Source organism: Anthonomus grandis, chromosome 2, assembly GCF_022605725.1.
Source record: "Anthonomus grandis grandis chromosome 2, icAntGran1.3, whole genome shotgun sequence".
In the NCBI taxonomy this organism is placed as follows: Eukaryota; Metazoa; Arthropoda; class Insecta; order Coleoptera; family Curculionidae; genus Anthonomus; species Anthonomus grandis.
Genome location: NC_065547.1, coordinates 42816983 through 42832568, shown reverse-complemented (window position 1 = coordinate 42832568; position 15586 = coordinate 42816983). Strand labels below are relative to the sequence as shown.

Sequence of the window (15586 nt, the reverse complement as noted above, 5' to 3'; positions counted from 1 at the left end):
CGTCCGATCCATTTGACTGATAGCAGGAAAGACGGCCACAAAATTTTGGTTACATCGCGTAATAATACAAATTGTTGTCACAATTTGTGACAACAATCTGTACAAACGGTCGGTCGGGTATATTAAAACAAAAATCATGAAAATTGACTTTTATTAATTAGTTTGATTGAAATAACACAAAATATTATATATAAATAATCATAATATATATGTATATTAATTTAAAGTAATCTTTTTAAAAGTAAAGTAAAATTTTAAGTAATCTTGGATTTGCCGAAAATTTGTCTATGACAGTCTTTTCAATTAACTCACTGCTTTCTTTTAAATAATTGCGATATATGCTCATCAGACTTGAACCTGTAAGCCTTTCTTCACCCATGGTGCTTCTAAGCCACGTTTTAACTCTTTGTAGCGTACTGAAGAGTCGTTCTACGTTCGCCGTGGTGCATGGGATAGTGCTTAAAATAATCAATGCCTTTCTGACAACAGGGTGAAAAATTTTGGCTTCGTTAAACAGATCAACTACTTCTATGTCCCTTAATTGATCATCTGATAACGCCTTCTTCACCGATAAATAATGCCAAAGGTTCAGTTCTCCGGTGATATCCAGGTTGTAAAATTTTTGGAATGGTTCTGCGTTCTTGTGTAAGTCTGTGATGCTGGTTTTGGTCATAAACAAGCGATGTAGCTTACTTCAAGCAAACGCCGGAGTATTTTCTTGGGAGAATCGAATATTCAATGATGAAATGAGTGAATCAATGTATTTTATTATCAGGGAACGCCGTCAATATTCGTTATCATTATCTGATGGCGGATTACTTCTATGTGTTTGCTTGTGAGCAAGACGTAGAACCGAAATTTCTATGTTCAAATCCATTGCAACAGCTCGTCCTTTTTGAAGCATTTCATAACTCATTTGTGTGAATGTACTTGATATTTTTGATGTGTTCCCCAAGATCATGTCGATCGATTTAGCTTGCAGTGTGCTAACTACTGGTTCTAAAACTGTTGAATATTTAGCTATTGTTTGTAGAGCAATAACAAACACTAGTTTTGTAACGGCTGAATGCAACTGATATGCAGATTTTCTGGTGGCATAATTTCCCTCTACGGATAACATTTCTAGAGATTTCACAAGCTCTGGGAAAGCTGAGAAAACTTTCTGACTGATTTATATTTTTCGGACCATCTCGTCTCACACAATCGTGATAGGTTTGGGGCGTAGTTTCGACGTGTAGTAGATTCTTTGAAAAATTTTATAACATCCTTTATAGTGGTGACAGTATTTCTAATTTCTGGCACTGCGTTTGAATCATTCACAACAAGGTTGAGTTTGTGACTTACAAAGACCCTACAAATTCTTCTCTGATTTTCCTTTTGCTTTCGTCGTAGAATCGCACGCCTACTGACAGCTGTTCTTTCCCAGCTACGTCTGCTATTTCATCAGCTAAGACTGCGTAAGCAATGGTCTTCTAAACCTCACTTATTATATTCTCCTTCGACACATAAATTTATCAATTCGTTTTGTATTTTTGGCGATGTGTAAACTGCATTGCGACGGCACTTTTCCAGATGACTCTTTAATTTGTCGTCCCCTGAATTGATTCCCAACTTCAATAAATCTAATAAAACACCCTCATCTGTTGGTTTTCCCCTAAGAGGCATACCATGTGTACCGCAACGAGATGCGACGGTTTCGCGGGAGATTTAAATTATATTGAGTCGCTATTAAATCAAAATATCTAACTGAAAAGATATTTAGTTTCTAATACTTCATTTTGCGCAGAGTAGGTAATACGTTTTTAATTCCCACTTGCCAGGAAATTTGACGTTTATTTTATCTTCTAGGGGCAGCTGCCCCCTCCTCCTACCTGGGTACGCTCATGCATTAAACTTAAAAATGTGGTTACCTTTTCCGTAAGGTATCCTTGGATGGACTATTGCATTCATTGGTAGTAATAATATCACAAAATTCAGTAAATATGTAGATTTGAGAGTCACTTGAAGAAAAACCAACAGCTAAAATTTATATTTGTAAAGATTTAAAGCCCTGAAAAAACTATCAATCACGTTCTTTTTTCTTTTAGGACACCGAATTGAAGCCTTAGATCTAAGATTCAACAAATGGCGTACTGCTAAAGTTCAACTTTATTATTTTGTGTCACAGTTATCCCGATTGACTTTATATGAAAATGGTTTTCATAAAACATGTAAAAAGCATTTATAAAATATATAAAAACATATATAAGTTGCTATTTTATAGAATTTTAGTTAAAGTAACATACTTCAATCAACATTAAGAAATATATCACATTATGAACTCATTGTCACGTGTCACTAACAATGCAAAATCTCATATTGGTACTCAATGTAGCAAATTTTCGATTAAATGTAACCCTTAAGAAATGACTTGCCGAGGGTCAGGGCTGTGTTACGGGCTGACAAGTCGTAAGATTCGGATTCGTGATGTCTTTTACTTTTATGTTCATGTAATTTTATCGCAGTACGGATTGTATCCTGGTAGAACCAATTATTCAATAATTAATTAAACTGGCTCGGTCAACATTTAACCCGGCAAATTTGCCGTTTAGCCTAGGATTACGTAAGAATAGATTAGTTTTTAACAATTCATACCAGTACGCCATGTAACCAAAATTTTACGACCGCTTCTCGGACTATTATAATTTTATAGTAAAAACGCAATTTGCATTTACCAAGTATTTCAACAAAACTCAAGTTAGTTTAATTAATTACTTACATGTGATTCATGTTTCGCCCTAACGTGATTCTTGTAACACTGCTTATCTCGCGATGAATATCCGCAATATTTGCATGTGTAATTCTGCACCTCATCCTCCCTTTTATGGTAATTAAGTATATGAATCTGCAACCCCCTATGAGTCAAATACACGTTGCTACACTCGGGGCATTTTAACTTTTTCCGTTCTTCGTACGACTTGTGCCGTAACTTGTGATGGTTCCACGAGTTGTGATGGTTGGTAGCAAATTCGCACAAATCGCATTTCCATCTGAAATCCGGACTGTGTTTGTACAAGTAGTGGCGCTTTAAATTACCGCTATCGGTCGTTTTATAATCGCAATCGGAACACTTCTTAAACTTTTTTTCTTTTTCTTTTTTATGTGTTATTAAATGTCTGGTATAATTCGCTGTGTACAGGGTTCTATAGTCGCATTTGTCGCACCTGAGCACCATATCTTTTTTTGATAGGGAATGCTTTATTACGTGGGTTGCCATAAACCGAATATCTATTAATTTTTCGCAGATATTACAGGGCAAAGTTTGTTTTTTGTGGACCATCATGTGCGACCGTAAACACAAGACGTTTTTCCCTTTATAGGTGCAGTACGGACATCTTAATTGTTGGTCACTAAAATTAAGGTAAATCTTAAACTTGATTAAATACATCGGCGAAAAATTTACCTGTGTACGTCACTATGTTTTTTAAATGTTGTTGAGTTTGTAGTAATAAAACCACAAGTTTTACATTTATAATGTTTACATTTCTTTTTGCGTTGATGTTCTTTAACTACGTCATGATGCTTCGACTTAAATTTGCAAAACTTACAATAAAAAAATGGTCTATTATCATAAACATTCAAGTGCCGTCGCTTCATGTGCCTTAAAAATTTTCCTAAAAAAAAATACAATTTTAAGAATTCATATGAATTAATAAATCATCATTTTCTTCACATTACCTTTACTAGAAGTTTTAAACGGGCACTTTGGGCATCTAATGCGGATTTTTAGCTGCACTGGATGGTAACGGTACAGGTGTAAGTTTATACTTTCGTCTTTTTCTAATTCTTTCTTACAAACAAAGCATATCTTCGCTGGTTTTTTGGGTTTAAGAAGCCTGTGCCAAGATTTTTCTGAGAGAAGATTTTTTGGTATTTTACAAATTATTTTTTGTTGGACAGGCTTCTTCTTAGGTGTAAGTGACCTAAAAATTAATGATAATATTTACATGAAACAGGAAAAGATTGCTAATAGCATAATGATGTAGCCCCAATTTCATGATGGTTTAGAATAATGAAACTTTCAAAACACCTTTTTTACTTTCTGAATGTGGCTAGCAGGAAACTGTCTATACCTATATTGAATCCAAATTTTCTAGGGTTACTCTCAGAAGTAAATGATTAATAATTAAAATATCTAAAGGCCTTGTTTAAGGACTGTAAAAGTTCAACTAACAACAGTCATGTAGGCGAAGAAGTATTTTATTTAATATTATCCAGGAATCCCTATAAATAAACAAACTTGGACGACAGGGATTCTTATAAAAAAAAAAACCTTGCCAAGGATTTCTATATGGTGCCTTATGATTGTGCTTGGTGTTTATCATTTCTGAATTTAAATGTATATGGGTATATCTAACATGTTAAAATTAGATGACCAAAATCGGTAATAAAGTGAGTTCAAGCTTCTGAATGATGTGCTGATGACACCATCACAATGTCTGCACATATTTTATTGATGAGTGCTAAATATTTTATTGATGAGAACCTGAAATGGAAAAAAGTGTGTAGTTAATGATAAATCTTAAATGGAAATCTTGTAATTTGTATTTCCAGGGCAACTTAACAATATTCCTTTAAACTAAAAGATATTTTTTTGAGTATTGAGATCCCACTATAGGAGAAAATGTAAAAGTTCAACAAAAAAATCTGCTACTGTTTTTCTCTTTTTTTTTCACTTCAGGTTATTGTTTATTTATGGGTCATTCTCCTGAAACTGCCGGAAATTACGTAACCTTAGAAAAATTCTTTATACAAAAGAAATTTTCTTCTTTTTACGTAATAAATATTTATATTACTTTATAATAAAAAGAATTATAAAACAATTAAAATAAAAAATATATATTTCCTTATTTTTTGTAACCACAGAACGTGATATGTCACGTCCGTGGACTGTCACCAACAAACTTATTTTAGTTTCATGTGTCATTAAACTAAACGAACAAAAATTTTACTTAATTTTTGTACATTTTCAAAACCACGTTTGGGTCAAAAATAAGTATAAGTATACTGAAAAAGATTTAGTTTTAACTTTTAAGAGTATTACTATTTTTTATTGCTGTCACCAAATAATCGTCGCGTCCGTGGACAAAGTCAAAGAATCAAAATATCTGCGTGCGATATGTTTTTAAAAGTATGCCTCCTAGTTGACGCTCTAGTAATTTTATACTTTTTTGCCCTCAGTGTTTTGTTGATGTCGCAAGTGAAACCGTTTTGTGCAAATTTAGTGCCCTTTTTAGTGATACCTGTTGTTTCAAGCACTGTGATCACGTCTGTGAGCAGCCAAAAAAGTAAGGATAATAATCTTATTAATGTTAAATACGTATTGTCATAAAGAAAAACACAAATAAACATTGTTGCACAGAAGTTTTGTAACCTAACCTAAAAATCTATAATTTTAAACCGTCAAAAGGTAATTTTCCATCACGTCCGTGGACGTCACGTCCGTATATCATGAATGTCCACAAGTTGGCCATGGACGTGATTCCGTGGACAATTAAATATTATTTATACACATTAAAAGTATTTTTAACAACTTTTTCTTTATGAGCTTATAATCTATAAAAAGATATTTATTGCGTAGCTTTAGATAACCCACTAATGCATCAACTAAAAAACACTTTTTTTTTATGGCTAGAACAAAGAAAATATGCGATCGAGATCTAGAAAAAAGAAGAGAAGCGAAGAAATTAAGTATGCGCAAAGCAAGAGAAAAAATTAAAGCTGATCCTGTGCGATATGAAGAAGAGAAAAGAAAAGATAGGGAACGAAAAAAACGAAGTCGACGCCCTATTCAAGAGTTTAGTGACCGATTTCAAAGAAAAATTCGAAAAAATTGGAGAAATCGTTCAAGGCGTTATAGGGAGAGAAAAAAAGATGCCGAAAAACACGCTGAAAATGAAAATAATTTTCTTAACCACAACACCCCACCATCCAGCCCTTTACCGATATTAGAAGATATTCCTGGGCCAAGCGGATCGAGAAACATTACTCCTCAACAAATAAGAGTACAAAAACTAGCGAGGAAAAACCGAAACACAATGAAAAAAAAGATTAGGGATTTGGAGCTCTTAGTAAATACCCTAAAAAAGCGCGTGAATAAATATAAAACCCAAGCAAGCAGAGCAAATCATCGTCACCTTTCTAAAATACAAAGTCCTAAATCAAACGTCAGCAACTTGTTAAAAAAATATACGGTACCCTCAGCTGTAAAAAAAAACTTTTATTTGCTGAAGTGATTGAAGAGCAGATAAAAAAAAACTATTCCTTATAAGGTCTATTTTCTATCGATGCTTAATGGTGAAGTGGTAAAAAAATACAAATTTCTTACACATTTGGCGAAGCTCACATCAGATGGAAGAAAGAAGCACTTACACAAGCAAGATATAGAAGCAAGAATCTTCTAGAAAAAGATGAAAATAGCAGAATAACAGCCGGAAAAAAAGAAACAATTACAAAACACAAAGTTAAGAATAAGAAGCGGCTGTTAAATGATACGCTTCTGAATCTTCACAAAAAGTTTACAGCTTTATACCCTAATTTTACAAAGTTGAGCTATTCGACATTTTGCAAGTTTCGTCCATTTTGGATTTTGTCTCCCAATTATAAGAATAGGGAGACGGTGCAAAGATACAAACGTTAATTTTAATCATTATTAAAAAAAACGAACAAATATCTTATCAAACGTGGGCTATTCAGAGACATGAAGTTGATATTAAGGGTCAGCAAAAAATATGTTCGAAGACCGTCAAGTTAACGAAAATTTGCACCAAAGAAGAACTAGTGAATATTTTTAAAGCCACGTTAAACGGATTTATGCAACATATTTGTAACATAAATCACCAGTACGCTCCAATCGATTTAGTTAAAAAGTCACTGTCGGATACAACAGTACTAATCCACATGGACTTTTCAGAAAATTATGTCTTAAAATATGCTTCCGAAGTTCTTTGGGGCGTCAAAGAAGCAAATTAGTTTGCACACCTGTGTTATCTATTATGGTGGCGATATGAAACCTTATTGCACCCTTTCTAACTGTTTAAGACATGACCCTGCTGCGATTTGTGCACATTTAGACCCGCTATTACAGGAAGTAAACAATTTGTTCCAAATTTAAAAATCATTCATTCATTTTTTCATTTTCATTCATTTTTGCAGCGATGGGCCGTCGACCCAGTATCGCAATAAATCAACGTTTTATTTCCAATGTTATGATAATTTCTGGTCACCAGTTCACGAACGCCTACAATACAATGACATTTATGGATCTGACAGTGATACAAGTGATGATATACCACTTTCAAAAATTCAAAAGACCAGATTCACCAGTTTAAAAAAAATATGTTTGTTGTTGTGAAATTGTTGGGAAAAAAATGTATCGACATTATGTGGCGTGTATATTATCCGTAGATTCAAACAAAGAATATACTGTTAAATTTTTCAAAAAAACTAGGAACTGGAACTAAAACGTTTAAATATCCAGAAGTACCAGAAATAGCTGTTATTGAAGAACAGGAAATTCAAATGGTATTAGATCCTCCTGAGTATTTTCAGAAGAAAGCCGAATACCTTTTTAAAAATTTAAGTTCCATCCTAAACTTGTTTTAGCAAATAAGTGTTGTTTATAATATTTTTATGAATTGTTTAAGATTACTTACTTTCTTACTGTTATAAAAATCATTAAAAGAATAAAGTTTCATTTTGAATCATGTTTTTTATTTAAATCTATTAAAATGCATTAATTTTATAATTTAAAACTAAAATTTTTGTACTAGCAAGAAAATAGATCATGTCCGTGGTCATGGCATGTCACGTCCGTGTTCCACCCAAATAATTTTTTTGAAAATTTGGCCAAAATATATTTTATTCAGCTCGACCACTATGGTCATTCTATAAACTAATTTACTTTTATTGGATTTATTCATCAAAATCACATTTTAAAACGAATTTATTTAATTTCAATTGTACTAGTATTATCCGGTCATTTTTTAAGAATAACCCTTATATATTTATTTTTTTTTAGTTTTGCACCTCCTTTGTTAAAAGTTTGTGTGTAAAAAGTTAAAATAAGGCATAGAGAAAAGTTCAATTTAATAAATATTGAAGCTTTTAGTATAAAACATATTTAAAATTTTAAGATATAATATTTTTATATAATATAATATTATATTATAATATTTTTAGATATTATTTATACAAGTAAAAATTACGTTTTCTAGGTCCCAAGTAAATTAACTTTATTATATTATGTATATGGAAATAAAGTGTGGGTGCAAAATAACAAACATTTCCTTGCAGATGGGATTTAAAAGAAAAATGTTTTAAAATCTATACCCCTAATCTCAACTTTTTGGATTGTCTATTAAAGTATAATCAATGTACAACTAGTCATAAACATAGTCACACCACAATCAATAATTTCATTGACAAAAACTTATTTGTAAAAGATTGACGCACTAATTTTGTAATTTTTCCATTCCTGCGAGCCTTTAGTAAAACTATTATAATACTTAAATAAATCTAATATTGGAAAAAGGATCCTTCGCTAAATTATTGAAGAAAGCTACCCATATTGTTCCAGTCTATCAAACAAGTGATACTATACAAGGAAAACTATAGACCAATAGCTATAACAAGTTGTATGACCAGGCTTTTTGAGAAATGCATAAAATTAAGACTGGTTAAGTTCTTAAGAAACAAATATATTTTTTCAAATTCTCAATATAGTTTTCGTCTTCAGAAAAGTACAGAAGAAGCATAAAACATGCTACAGATTATATAGTAAGAAACGTCAACAATAAATATAAAACTTTCGGTATTGTTATTGATGTAGGAGAGACTGGCCTAAAATGGCATACTAGGGTAAAACAACATAGGTACAAAATCTCCAACTTGGCAACAGTATTTTTCGGAATAACTTTATGTCAACAGTGTCTCGGCACGTCTTTATATTACGCGATATTAAAAATATCGAGATTAGTTTGGCGTTAACGTTCATAGGGCGTGCTTTGTATTTTTTCAAGTCTACAAAATGTTTGTGTTTTAAAACAGAAGATTTAACCTAAGTATTAAAAGTTTAATTTTTTACGCTCTAACCTAATTACAGGTATGTATTAATCTTATTTATTGGTAAAATAACAACATTTTAAAAGTTTGTTTGATAAATAACATTTTTATAAATAAACATGTGTTTGTGGTGCAAGTTGGGTAAAATGACATAAGACCTATATGGCTAAAATGATATAGTATGTCTTTTTTCCCTTATTTTTTTAAAGTTTCTCAAAATGAATTGTTTCTTCTTATTTTTTTTAGAATGGTTGGAAATTACTCAAGAAAAACCACGCGTCAGTCTTGGGATCCGTTACAGATGCAAAAAGCTATTGCGGCAGTACAAAATGGAGAAATGAGCTGGCTCAAAGCTTCAAAAACATTTGGCGTACCCCAGGCTACGCTAAGAAGACGAGCATCGGACAAAAATAAAAGAGTCAAAGCTACTGATAAGGGTCTAGGCCGATACGAAACCACGTTTTCCGTAGAGTTGGAGAGGGACCTAGTTCAACCTATCAAATTATTGGGATCTTGTTTATTTGGTTTATCATGCGATGAAGTTCGTTCCTTGGCGTATCAACTGGCAGAAAGAAATGGAATATATATCTCTTAGAAAGCCTGAACCTACTTGGGCCGCTAGAGCACAATCCTTCAATAAACCGCAAAACAAAAAAACCTAGCCGAATACTTGCTACCAAAGGTAGAAAACAAGTTGGCTTAATTTCAAGTGCTGAAAGGGGGCAGCATATTACAGCTGTGGTTTGCATGAGCGCAGCAGGAGCCTATAATCCCCCATCATTAATTTTTCCCAGAAAAAACTGGAAAAGGGAACTGACCGACGAGGCTCCCTTAGGTACATTGGGAATAGCTCAGGAGACAGACTGGATGACGGGCGAGATTTTTCTAAAATGGATGCAACATTTTAGAGAATATTCTAATCCTTCAAAGGCAAATAAAGTCTTACTTCTGGTTAATGGTCATGCTAGCCATAAAACTCTAGATGTTACAAGATTTGCTAAAGAAAATGGAATAGAAATGATATGTTTCCCACCTCATTGCACCCACCGGCTGCAACCTTTAGATGTGTGCTTTTTTGGGCCAATAAAAACATTTTATGATCAAGAAGTTACAAAATGGCTAAAATGTTATCCAGGCAGAACTGTTTCTTCATATCAGATTGGCGAGTTATTTGCTGCAGCATATGGAAAAGCAGCTACAAATCATTATGAAAGCTTTATGAAAACAGGAATATATCCGCTAAACCCAGATATATTTCCTGATTATCTGTTTAACCCTGAAATGGTCACAGATAGATATAAAGATGGTGATACTCAAGTGGCTAACCATTCATTGAATATAAACAATATTTCAGTTATTCGCCCACAAGACATTTCCCCTCTTCCAAGTTCATCCGGGATACAAGCAAACCCAAGAAAGCGGAAGGCAGAAGGAACCAAAGTCCTTACGAGTACCCCAATATTAGAGGAACTTAAAGCTAGAGAAGCGGAAAAACAAGCTGCTGAATTTCGCAAAGCGAACCAAAAAAAATTTAGTTGAAAGCCCTGAAAGTTTAAAAGAAGTTATTCAAATCAAAGAAGTTGCCAAAGAAAGTAAAAACCGCATAACACGTAAGGCTGCCATAGTAGCATCCGAACACTTTGTCCCAATGGACGAAAACTCTGATAATGAAGAGCCGTTTCAAGATGAAGACGACGAAGATGATCCACCCTGCCTATATTGTAACAGTTTGTAATCTATGTCCAAGTCCAAGGAAACGTGGGTTAGATGTCAATCGTGCTCGAAATGGGCACATTGTGAGTGTGCTGGTATTTCTAAAAGAAGCAAACAATATGTATGTGAACTTTGTTAGTTTTAACTTGTAATGACCTTATGTACCTATTGTAAGTTTCTTATGTCATTTTACCGAAGTATGCTCGGATAAAATGACACATTTACATATTTCTTTTTATATTTTTTTCGCCACGATTATTCATTTATTTTTAAAAAATTAGGTTATATTCTTACTATAACCCTTTAGTATTATAAATTACTAATGATTTTGTATGTTTACATTAAAAGAATAAAAAATTAATAAGCAAAAATAAAGTGGTATGTCATTTTAGGCCAGTCTCCCCTAACTCCTGCTTTTGAGACTCTACCTCACCCAATTTTATTGAAAAAACTAGAAAATATTGGAATCAGAGGTATTTTATATGACCTCTATATTGTATAAGTCCTATTCAACAAAAAGGCCACAGAGAGTAAAGATAATGCTTTTAGTAAAACATGAAATTTAGAGATTTGTAGCAGCTTGCATAAATCGGAATAATATTTATCAAAAGTTCAATTATGGCTAAATCAGCATCATCTAAGACTGAATGTTAAAAAATGTATGTACCATTTTCAATGAGGAATAAAAATGATGAACAATTGTTAGATATTAAGATTAATCAATATTTGTTTTATCAGAGGGGAGGAATTTCAATGCATGAACATTGTACATGGAGTTGAATCTATCAAATAACTATAAGTTGTTATGAATAGGAACTTGTGGTATGAGTCATGTAGAGTATGTTGGTGGAAAAAATTCAAAAAACAATTTATAAAAACTACTAGCTTCAGAAAACCCTCTCTAGAAAATCACTTAAAATGATCAATCACTCTTTGATGTAGGGAATGAGTGTATGGAGTAGTGCATATGTAAGTGTGACCCAACCTCTTAGTATTATACAAAAATATGTGATTAAATTTTGTAACAATAAAAATAAAAGATATTTGCCAGACTTACTCTTAAAAAAACCAATCTTTTTACTGTAAGGCAATTATATATTAAGTGTTTTTAAAATTAATGAAGAAAAATAATAAAATATATAGAATTTCAATGATACACAATGTTGTGACAAGATCTGTTGATAAAGGTCTTCTTTTGCTAATCTGTTTGCTTTGTTTTTTTTTTTATTATAAGTAGGTTTCAGGCAATATTTAGTGGTAATTACGCTTTTCATAATAGTAATACATAGTAATATAGAATATTTTTCAATTAGTTTTGAAACAGAAAAACCCATAAATTATATTTTATGTTAGGTATATTTAAGGCCACAACATTGTAATAATTATGCTAAATTTTTGGATTGGAATAAATATGTAACACTAGGGGTATTAATATTGTGACATGCTACTCCTAGCTTTTGAACTCATTATTTGGCCAATTATTTATAGATCATAGAAAAAAAATATAGAGATCTTTAAAAAAATATATATATTTTATTACAAATAAGACATCCTTAAGTAACAGTTTGACTAAAGCGCACCTAACACCACTTAAGCCCCATCAGGAGACGCAGGTATGCTCATATTTAAAGCACTTTCATCCCTCAACTGATTCTGTGATGATATAGCAGCATAAACATCATCATCCTCATCCAACATGGCTTGCATTTTCTTTTTATAAATATCACTATCAGGATTATTTTCTGGGTTCCTGCATTTATCCAACTTTTTATCAAGCATTTTAATAACATTTTTATCTGGCATAGTCCCGGCAGTTTTTTCCATTGATCTTATGGCTCTCACTGCATCTATCAATATATGCAACTTGTCTGTGCCACCTTTCGCAAATAGGATTTCCGTAACATATGAATCCAAGTTTTCTTGCAATTTCGATGCTGCATGTAAAATCGCCGCCAGGGCAACTTGGCTAGGTGAATAAAGTAAAATTGCATCTGTTAAAAAGACTCGGTCCAGAAATTGGTCGATTCCTGGGCGTAACCTTTCAGGATCATGCAAGGAACCTCTTGTTTTTATATCTATAAGTAACCCTTCCGCTGGCCTAAATGGATTGTGTATTGATAAATGAAAATTTAGCTGCTCCATAAGCAACAGTTCATTATTAAGTATCACATCAGTAGCTTTGTCTCTGTCTCCTTTAATATTTGCTACAAACTGCTGAATAGACACATTGAATTCATCGACTTTACAAGCCAAATAGATGCAAGTGACCATGATTTCTTTGGGATGATAGTTCATGACAGAGTTTTTTATATAAAACCTTTTGAAGTAGTGGAATGCTGTGCCCATAACACATTTGGGCATGGGAGGCTGGAACCTTTTACAAAAATCCTTTAGGTGGTTTTCGAACCGTTTTACCATGGTTTTCTCTTCCTCGGGATTAAGGAAATAGGCTAGTTTAGTTGCTTCATTCATGTTCCTCCCATAAGTTAAAATGTGTCGGCTATTAGCGTTCTCTCTTAGGGAATTTAATTCTTCTTCGCTGCTGAACATCCAATGTTTCCGTTGGGTACTTGTGGGAAACATTTTTTCCACAACTAAATCGAATAAATCCAAGTTAAATTATGGGAATTTATTATTAAGCTTTCTGTTTACTTTTTTTCAGGTGAAACATAACCTGATTTATACAGGTTAACTTTGACAAGGTATTTGGGAGTGGTTACAGCGGCTTCTTCGGAAGTTTAACGCTTACTTAAATTGATCGCTACGCCAAGTACAAGCATGTTTCATAACCTCAAGTCTCGAGGTTTTATAGTTTATAAATGGGCATTTTTCAGAATTTACCATTAATTCATCGGTTGAATTAACCGATCTTTTGGTTGATTTTCTTAGAATTTGTTTGACAGTTAGTAGCTTAATTCTGTTTATGTTTATATTTTAAGAAATTTCAAAGCGAAGCAAATAAAGTATGGAAAATACTCGACAGGTTGCCACTGTTTTGATAATTAAGAAACTAAAAACCAAACAAAAACAACCCGGTTCCATTGTAAGGGTGTCAGTTTTTGTTGCAATCAGTTTGAAACTTTTATAAACAAATAAATTTGGTCAGTACCTATAAACAAATAAAATTTAAAAAAATTGTATTAAAGTTTTATGTTATGCTTCGACTTTATTCGTACTCACCAGTGCCGGTTTAACCAGGGGTCTTTTGGGTGCTATAGCACCGGGCGGTAAATATTAGAAAAACGCGCTTCGCGCGCCGCCCTTAAGTTTACCACAAAATTAGCTACTCCCGCCTTTTATTATTAAATAATAAAATTTTAAAACCACAATCAAAAAAAGCGACAACTTATTTCAGAGATTACTATACTTCGCAGAACCCAGACCTATAAAAAATGTAAAAAATAAAAGGTAGGTATTTTATTAACTCAATTGCCTTATTTGCTAACAGACATCTATTATTAAAATCGTAAAGTGGAATATGAATGCGAAATTACGAGTTAAAGCCCTAGTTTCCTACTTGTACAGCTCCGCATTACTGCCTACGACAAGCGATAAAATTTAGCCGCCAATTATTTCAAAACAACAATTATTTGCCGGTGCAGTATAAAAAGAATTGGCGGTATAAATTGGTGATGTTAGAAAGTTTAGAATTATAGGTTTACTTTAAAATTACAGTAAGTTTGGTGTTTAGTTTAATCGGTGATATTATTCGGATAAGGATTTTTAAAAGATTAAACGGCAATTAAATACGGTAAGTTATGATTTTAGTTGTTTTTTTTTCTTAATATCAAAAAAAAAAACTAGGAAATGGACGGACGAAAGTTATCTGGCTCGTATTGGCGCAAAAGAAAACTGGAAAAACAGCAAAAGGAAAAGAAAGCTTTAGAAAACACTCTTAAAGTTACAAGTTTTTTTACACGGGGTAACACAGACGTAGACGAGAGCAGAAGTATATGCGAACCTCAACCTGGACCAAGTACGAGCACTAGCCTTGCAAATGAGATGAATACCCAAGAGACCGGTCTTGAGATGGAGCCACAGGAAAGTCTTTTGCAAAATAATACAGTTGGTGATAGTATTATAGGTAAATATTTTTGGTGATTGCATATTGCTTTTACGCATAATTTCAGTTTAAAAAAAAACCTTGAAGACAAAATCCTTTGTAAATATTTTAATTGTATTTCAATGGTATAGAAATGCATTCAAATGTATTTATTTGTAGATGCAAAAACAGACGATTGGACCGAATTTAAGGATCCGGCACTTTGGAAGGTTGGTCAAAATTTTGTGCAAATTCTTTTGGATAACTGGACCGAACAAATTCTTGATAAAATTGACTTTTCAATGTCTAAAAGAAAACATGGGGACCAAAATAGGTATGCTACCAAGCAAATTTTTAATAAGAAGCTAGTTAACGGTGAAGTAGTTCGAAGAGATTGGGCAATTTATTCAGAAAGTACTGGAAATGTGTTTTGTTTATATTGTTGTTTATTTAGTAACAAACAAAACCAATTTAAAACCGGATTTTCCTCGTGGAATAAATGCATTGAGAAATTCGACGAACACGAGCGTTCCATTGGTCATCTAGATAGTTTAAATGTTTATGTTAGGATCAAACACCGATTTCGGCCAATGGTCGAAAAATACGGCCAAAACGCGTTCTGGCCACTAACCTATTACCAAAGTCCGAAAAATCGCGTTCCGGCCTTTTATTATAGACCAGAATGTGTTTTGGATATTTTGAAATTGCCAGAACGCGTCGAGCATATAA

At 32.9% G+C, this 15586-nt stretch overlaps 2 protein-coding genes and 1 long non-coding RNA gene across 3 annotated transcripts in view; 1 reads left to right on the top strand and 2 right to left on the bottom strand.

Moving 5' to 3' along the window:
* Positions 1 to 15586, bottom strand: part of LOC126750636 (zinc finger Y-chromosomal protein 2-like) — a 33521-nt gene that overhangs the window by 3607 nt on the left and 14328 nt on the right. Inside the window, exons 3-5 of the mRNA XM_050460290.1 lie at positions 3718 to 3962; positions 3443 to 3653; positions 2759 to 3389 (exon numbers count right to left, since the gene is read on the bottom strand). Of these exons, the coding sequence (XP_050316247.1) occupies positions 2759 to 3389; positions 3443 to 3653; positions 3718 to 3962 (1087 nt within the window). The remainder of the gene's footprint in view (positions 1 to 2758; positions 3390 to 3442; positions 3654 to 3717; positions 3963 to 15586) is intronic.
* LOC126750638 (cyclin-H) lies at positions 12329 to 13763 on the bottom strand. The gene has a single exon (XM_050460293.1). It carries the CDS (start codon positions 13396 to 13398, stop codon positions 12406 to 12408), a length of 993 nt encoding a protein of 330 aa, XP_050316250.1. The 5' UTR covers positions 13399 to 13763; the 3' UTR covers positions 12329 to 12405.
* LOC126750640 (uncharacterized) lies at positions 14410 to 15369 on the top strand. Its single transcript, XR_007665777.1, has 3 exons — positions 14410 to 14566; positions 14620 to 14899; positions 15038 to 15369. It is a non-coding gene; the product is annotated as an uncharacterized LOC126750640 (long non-coding RNA).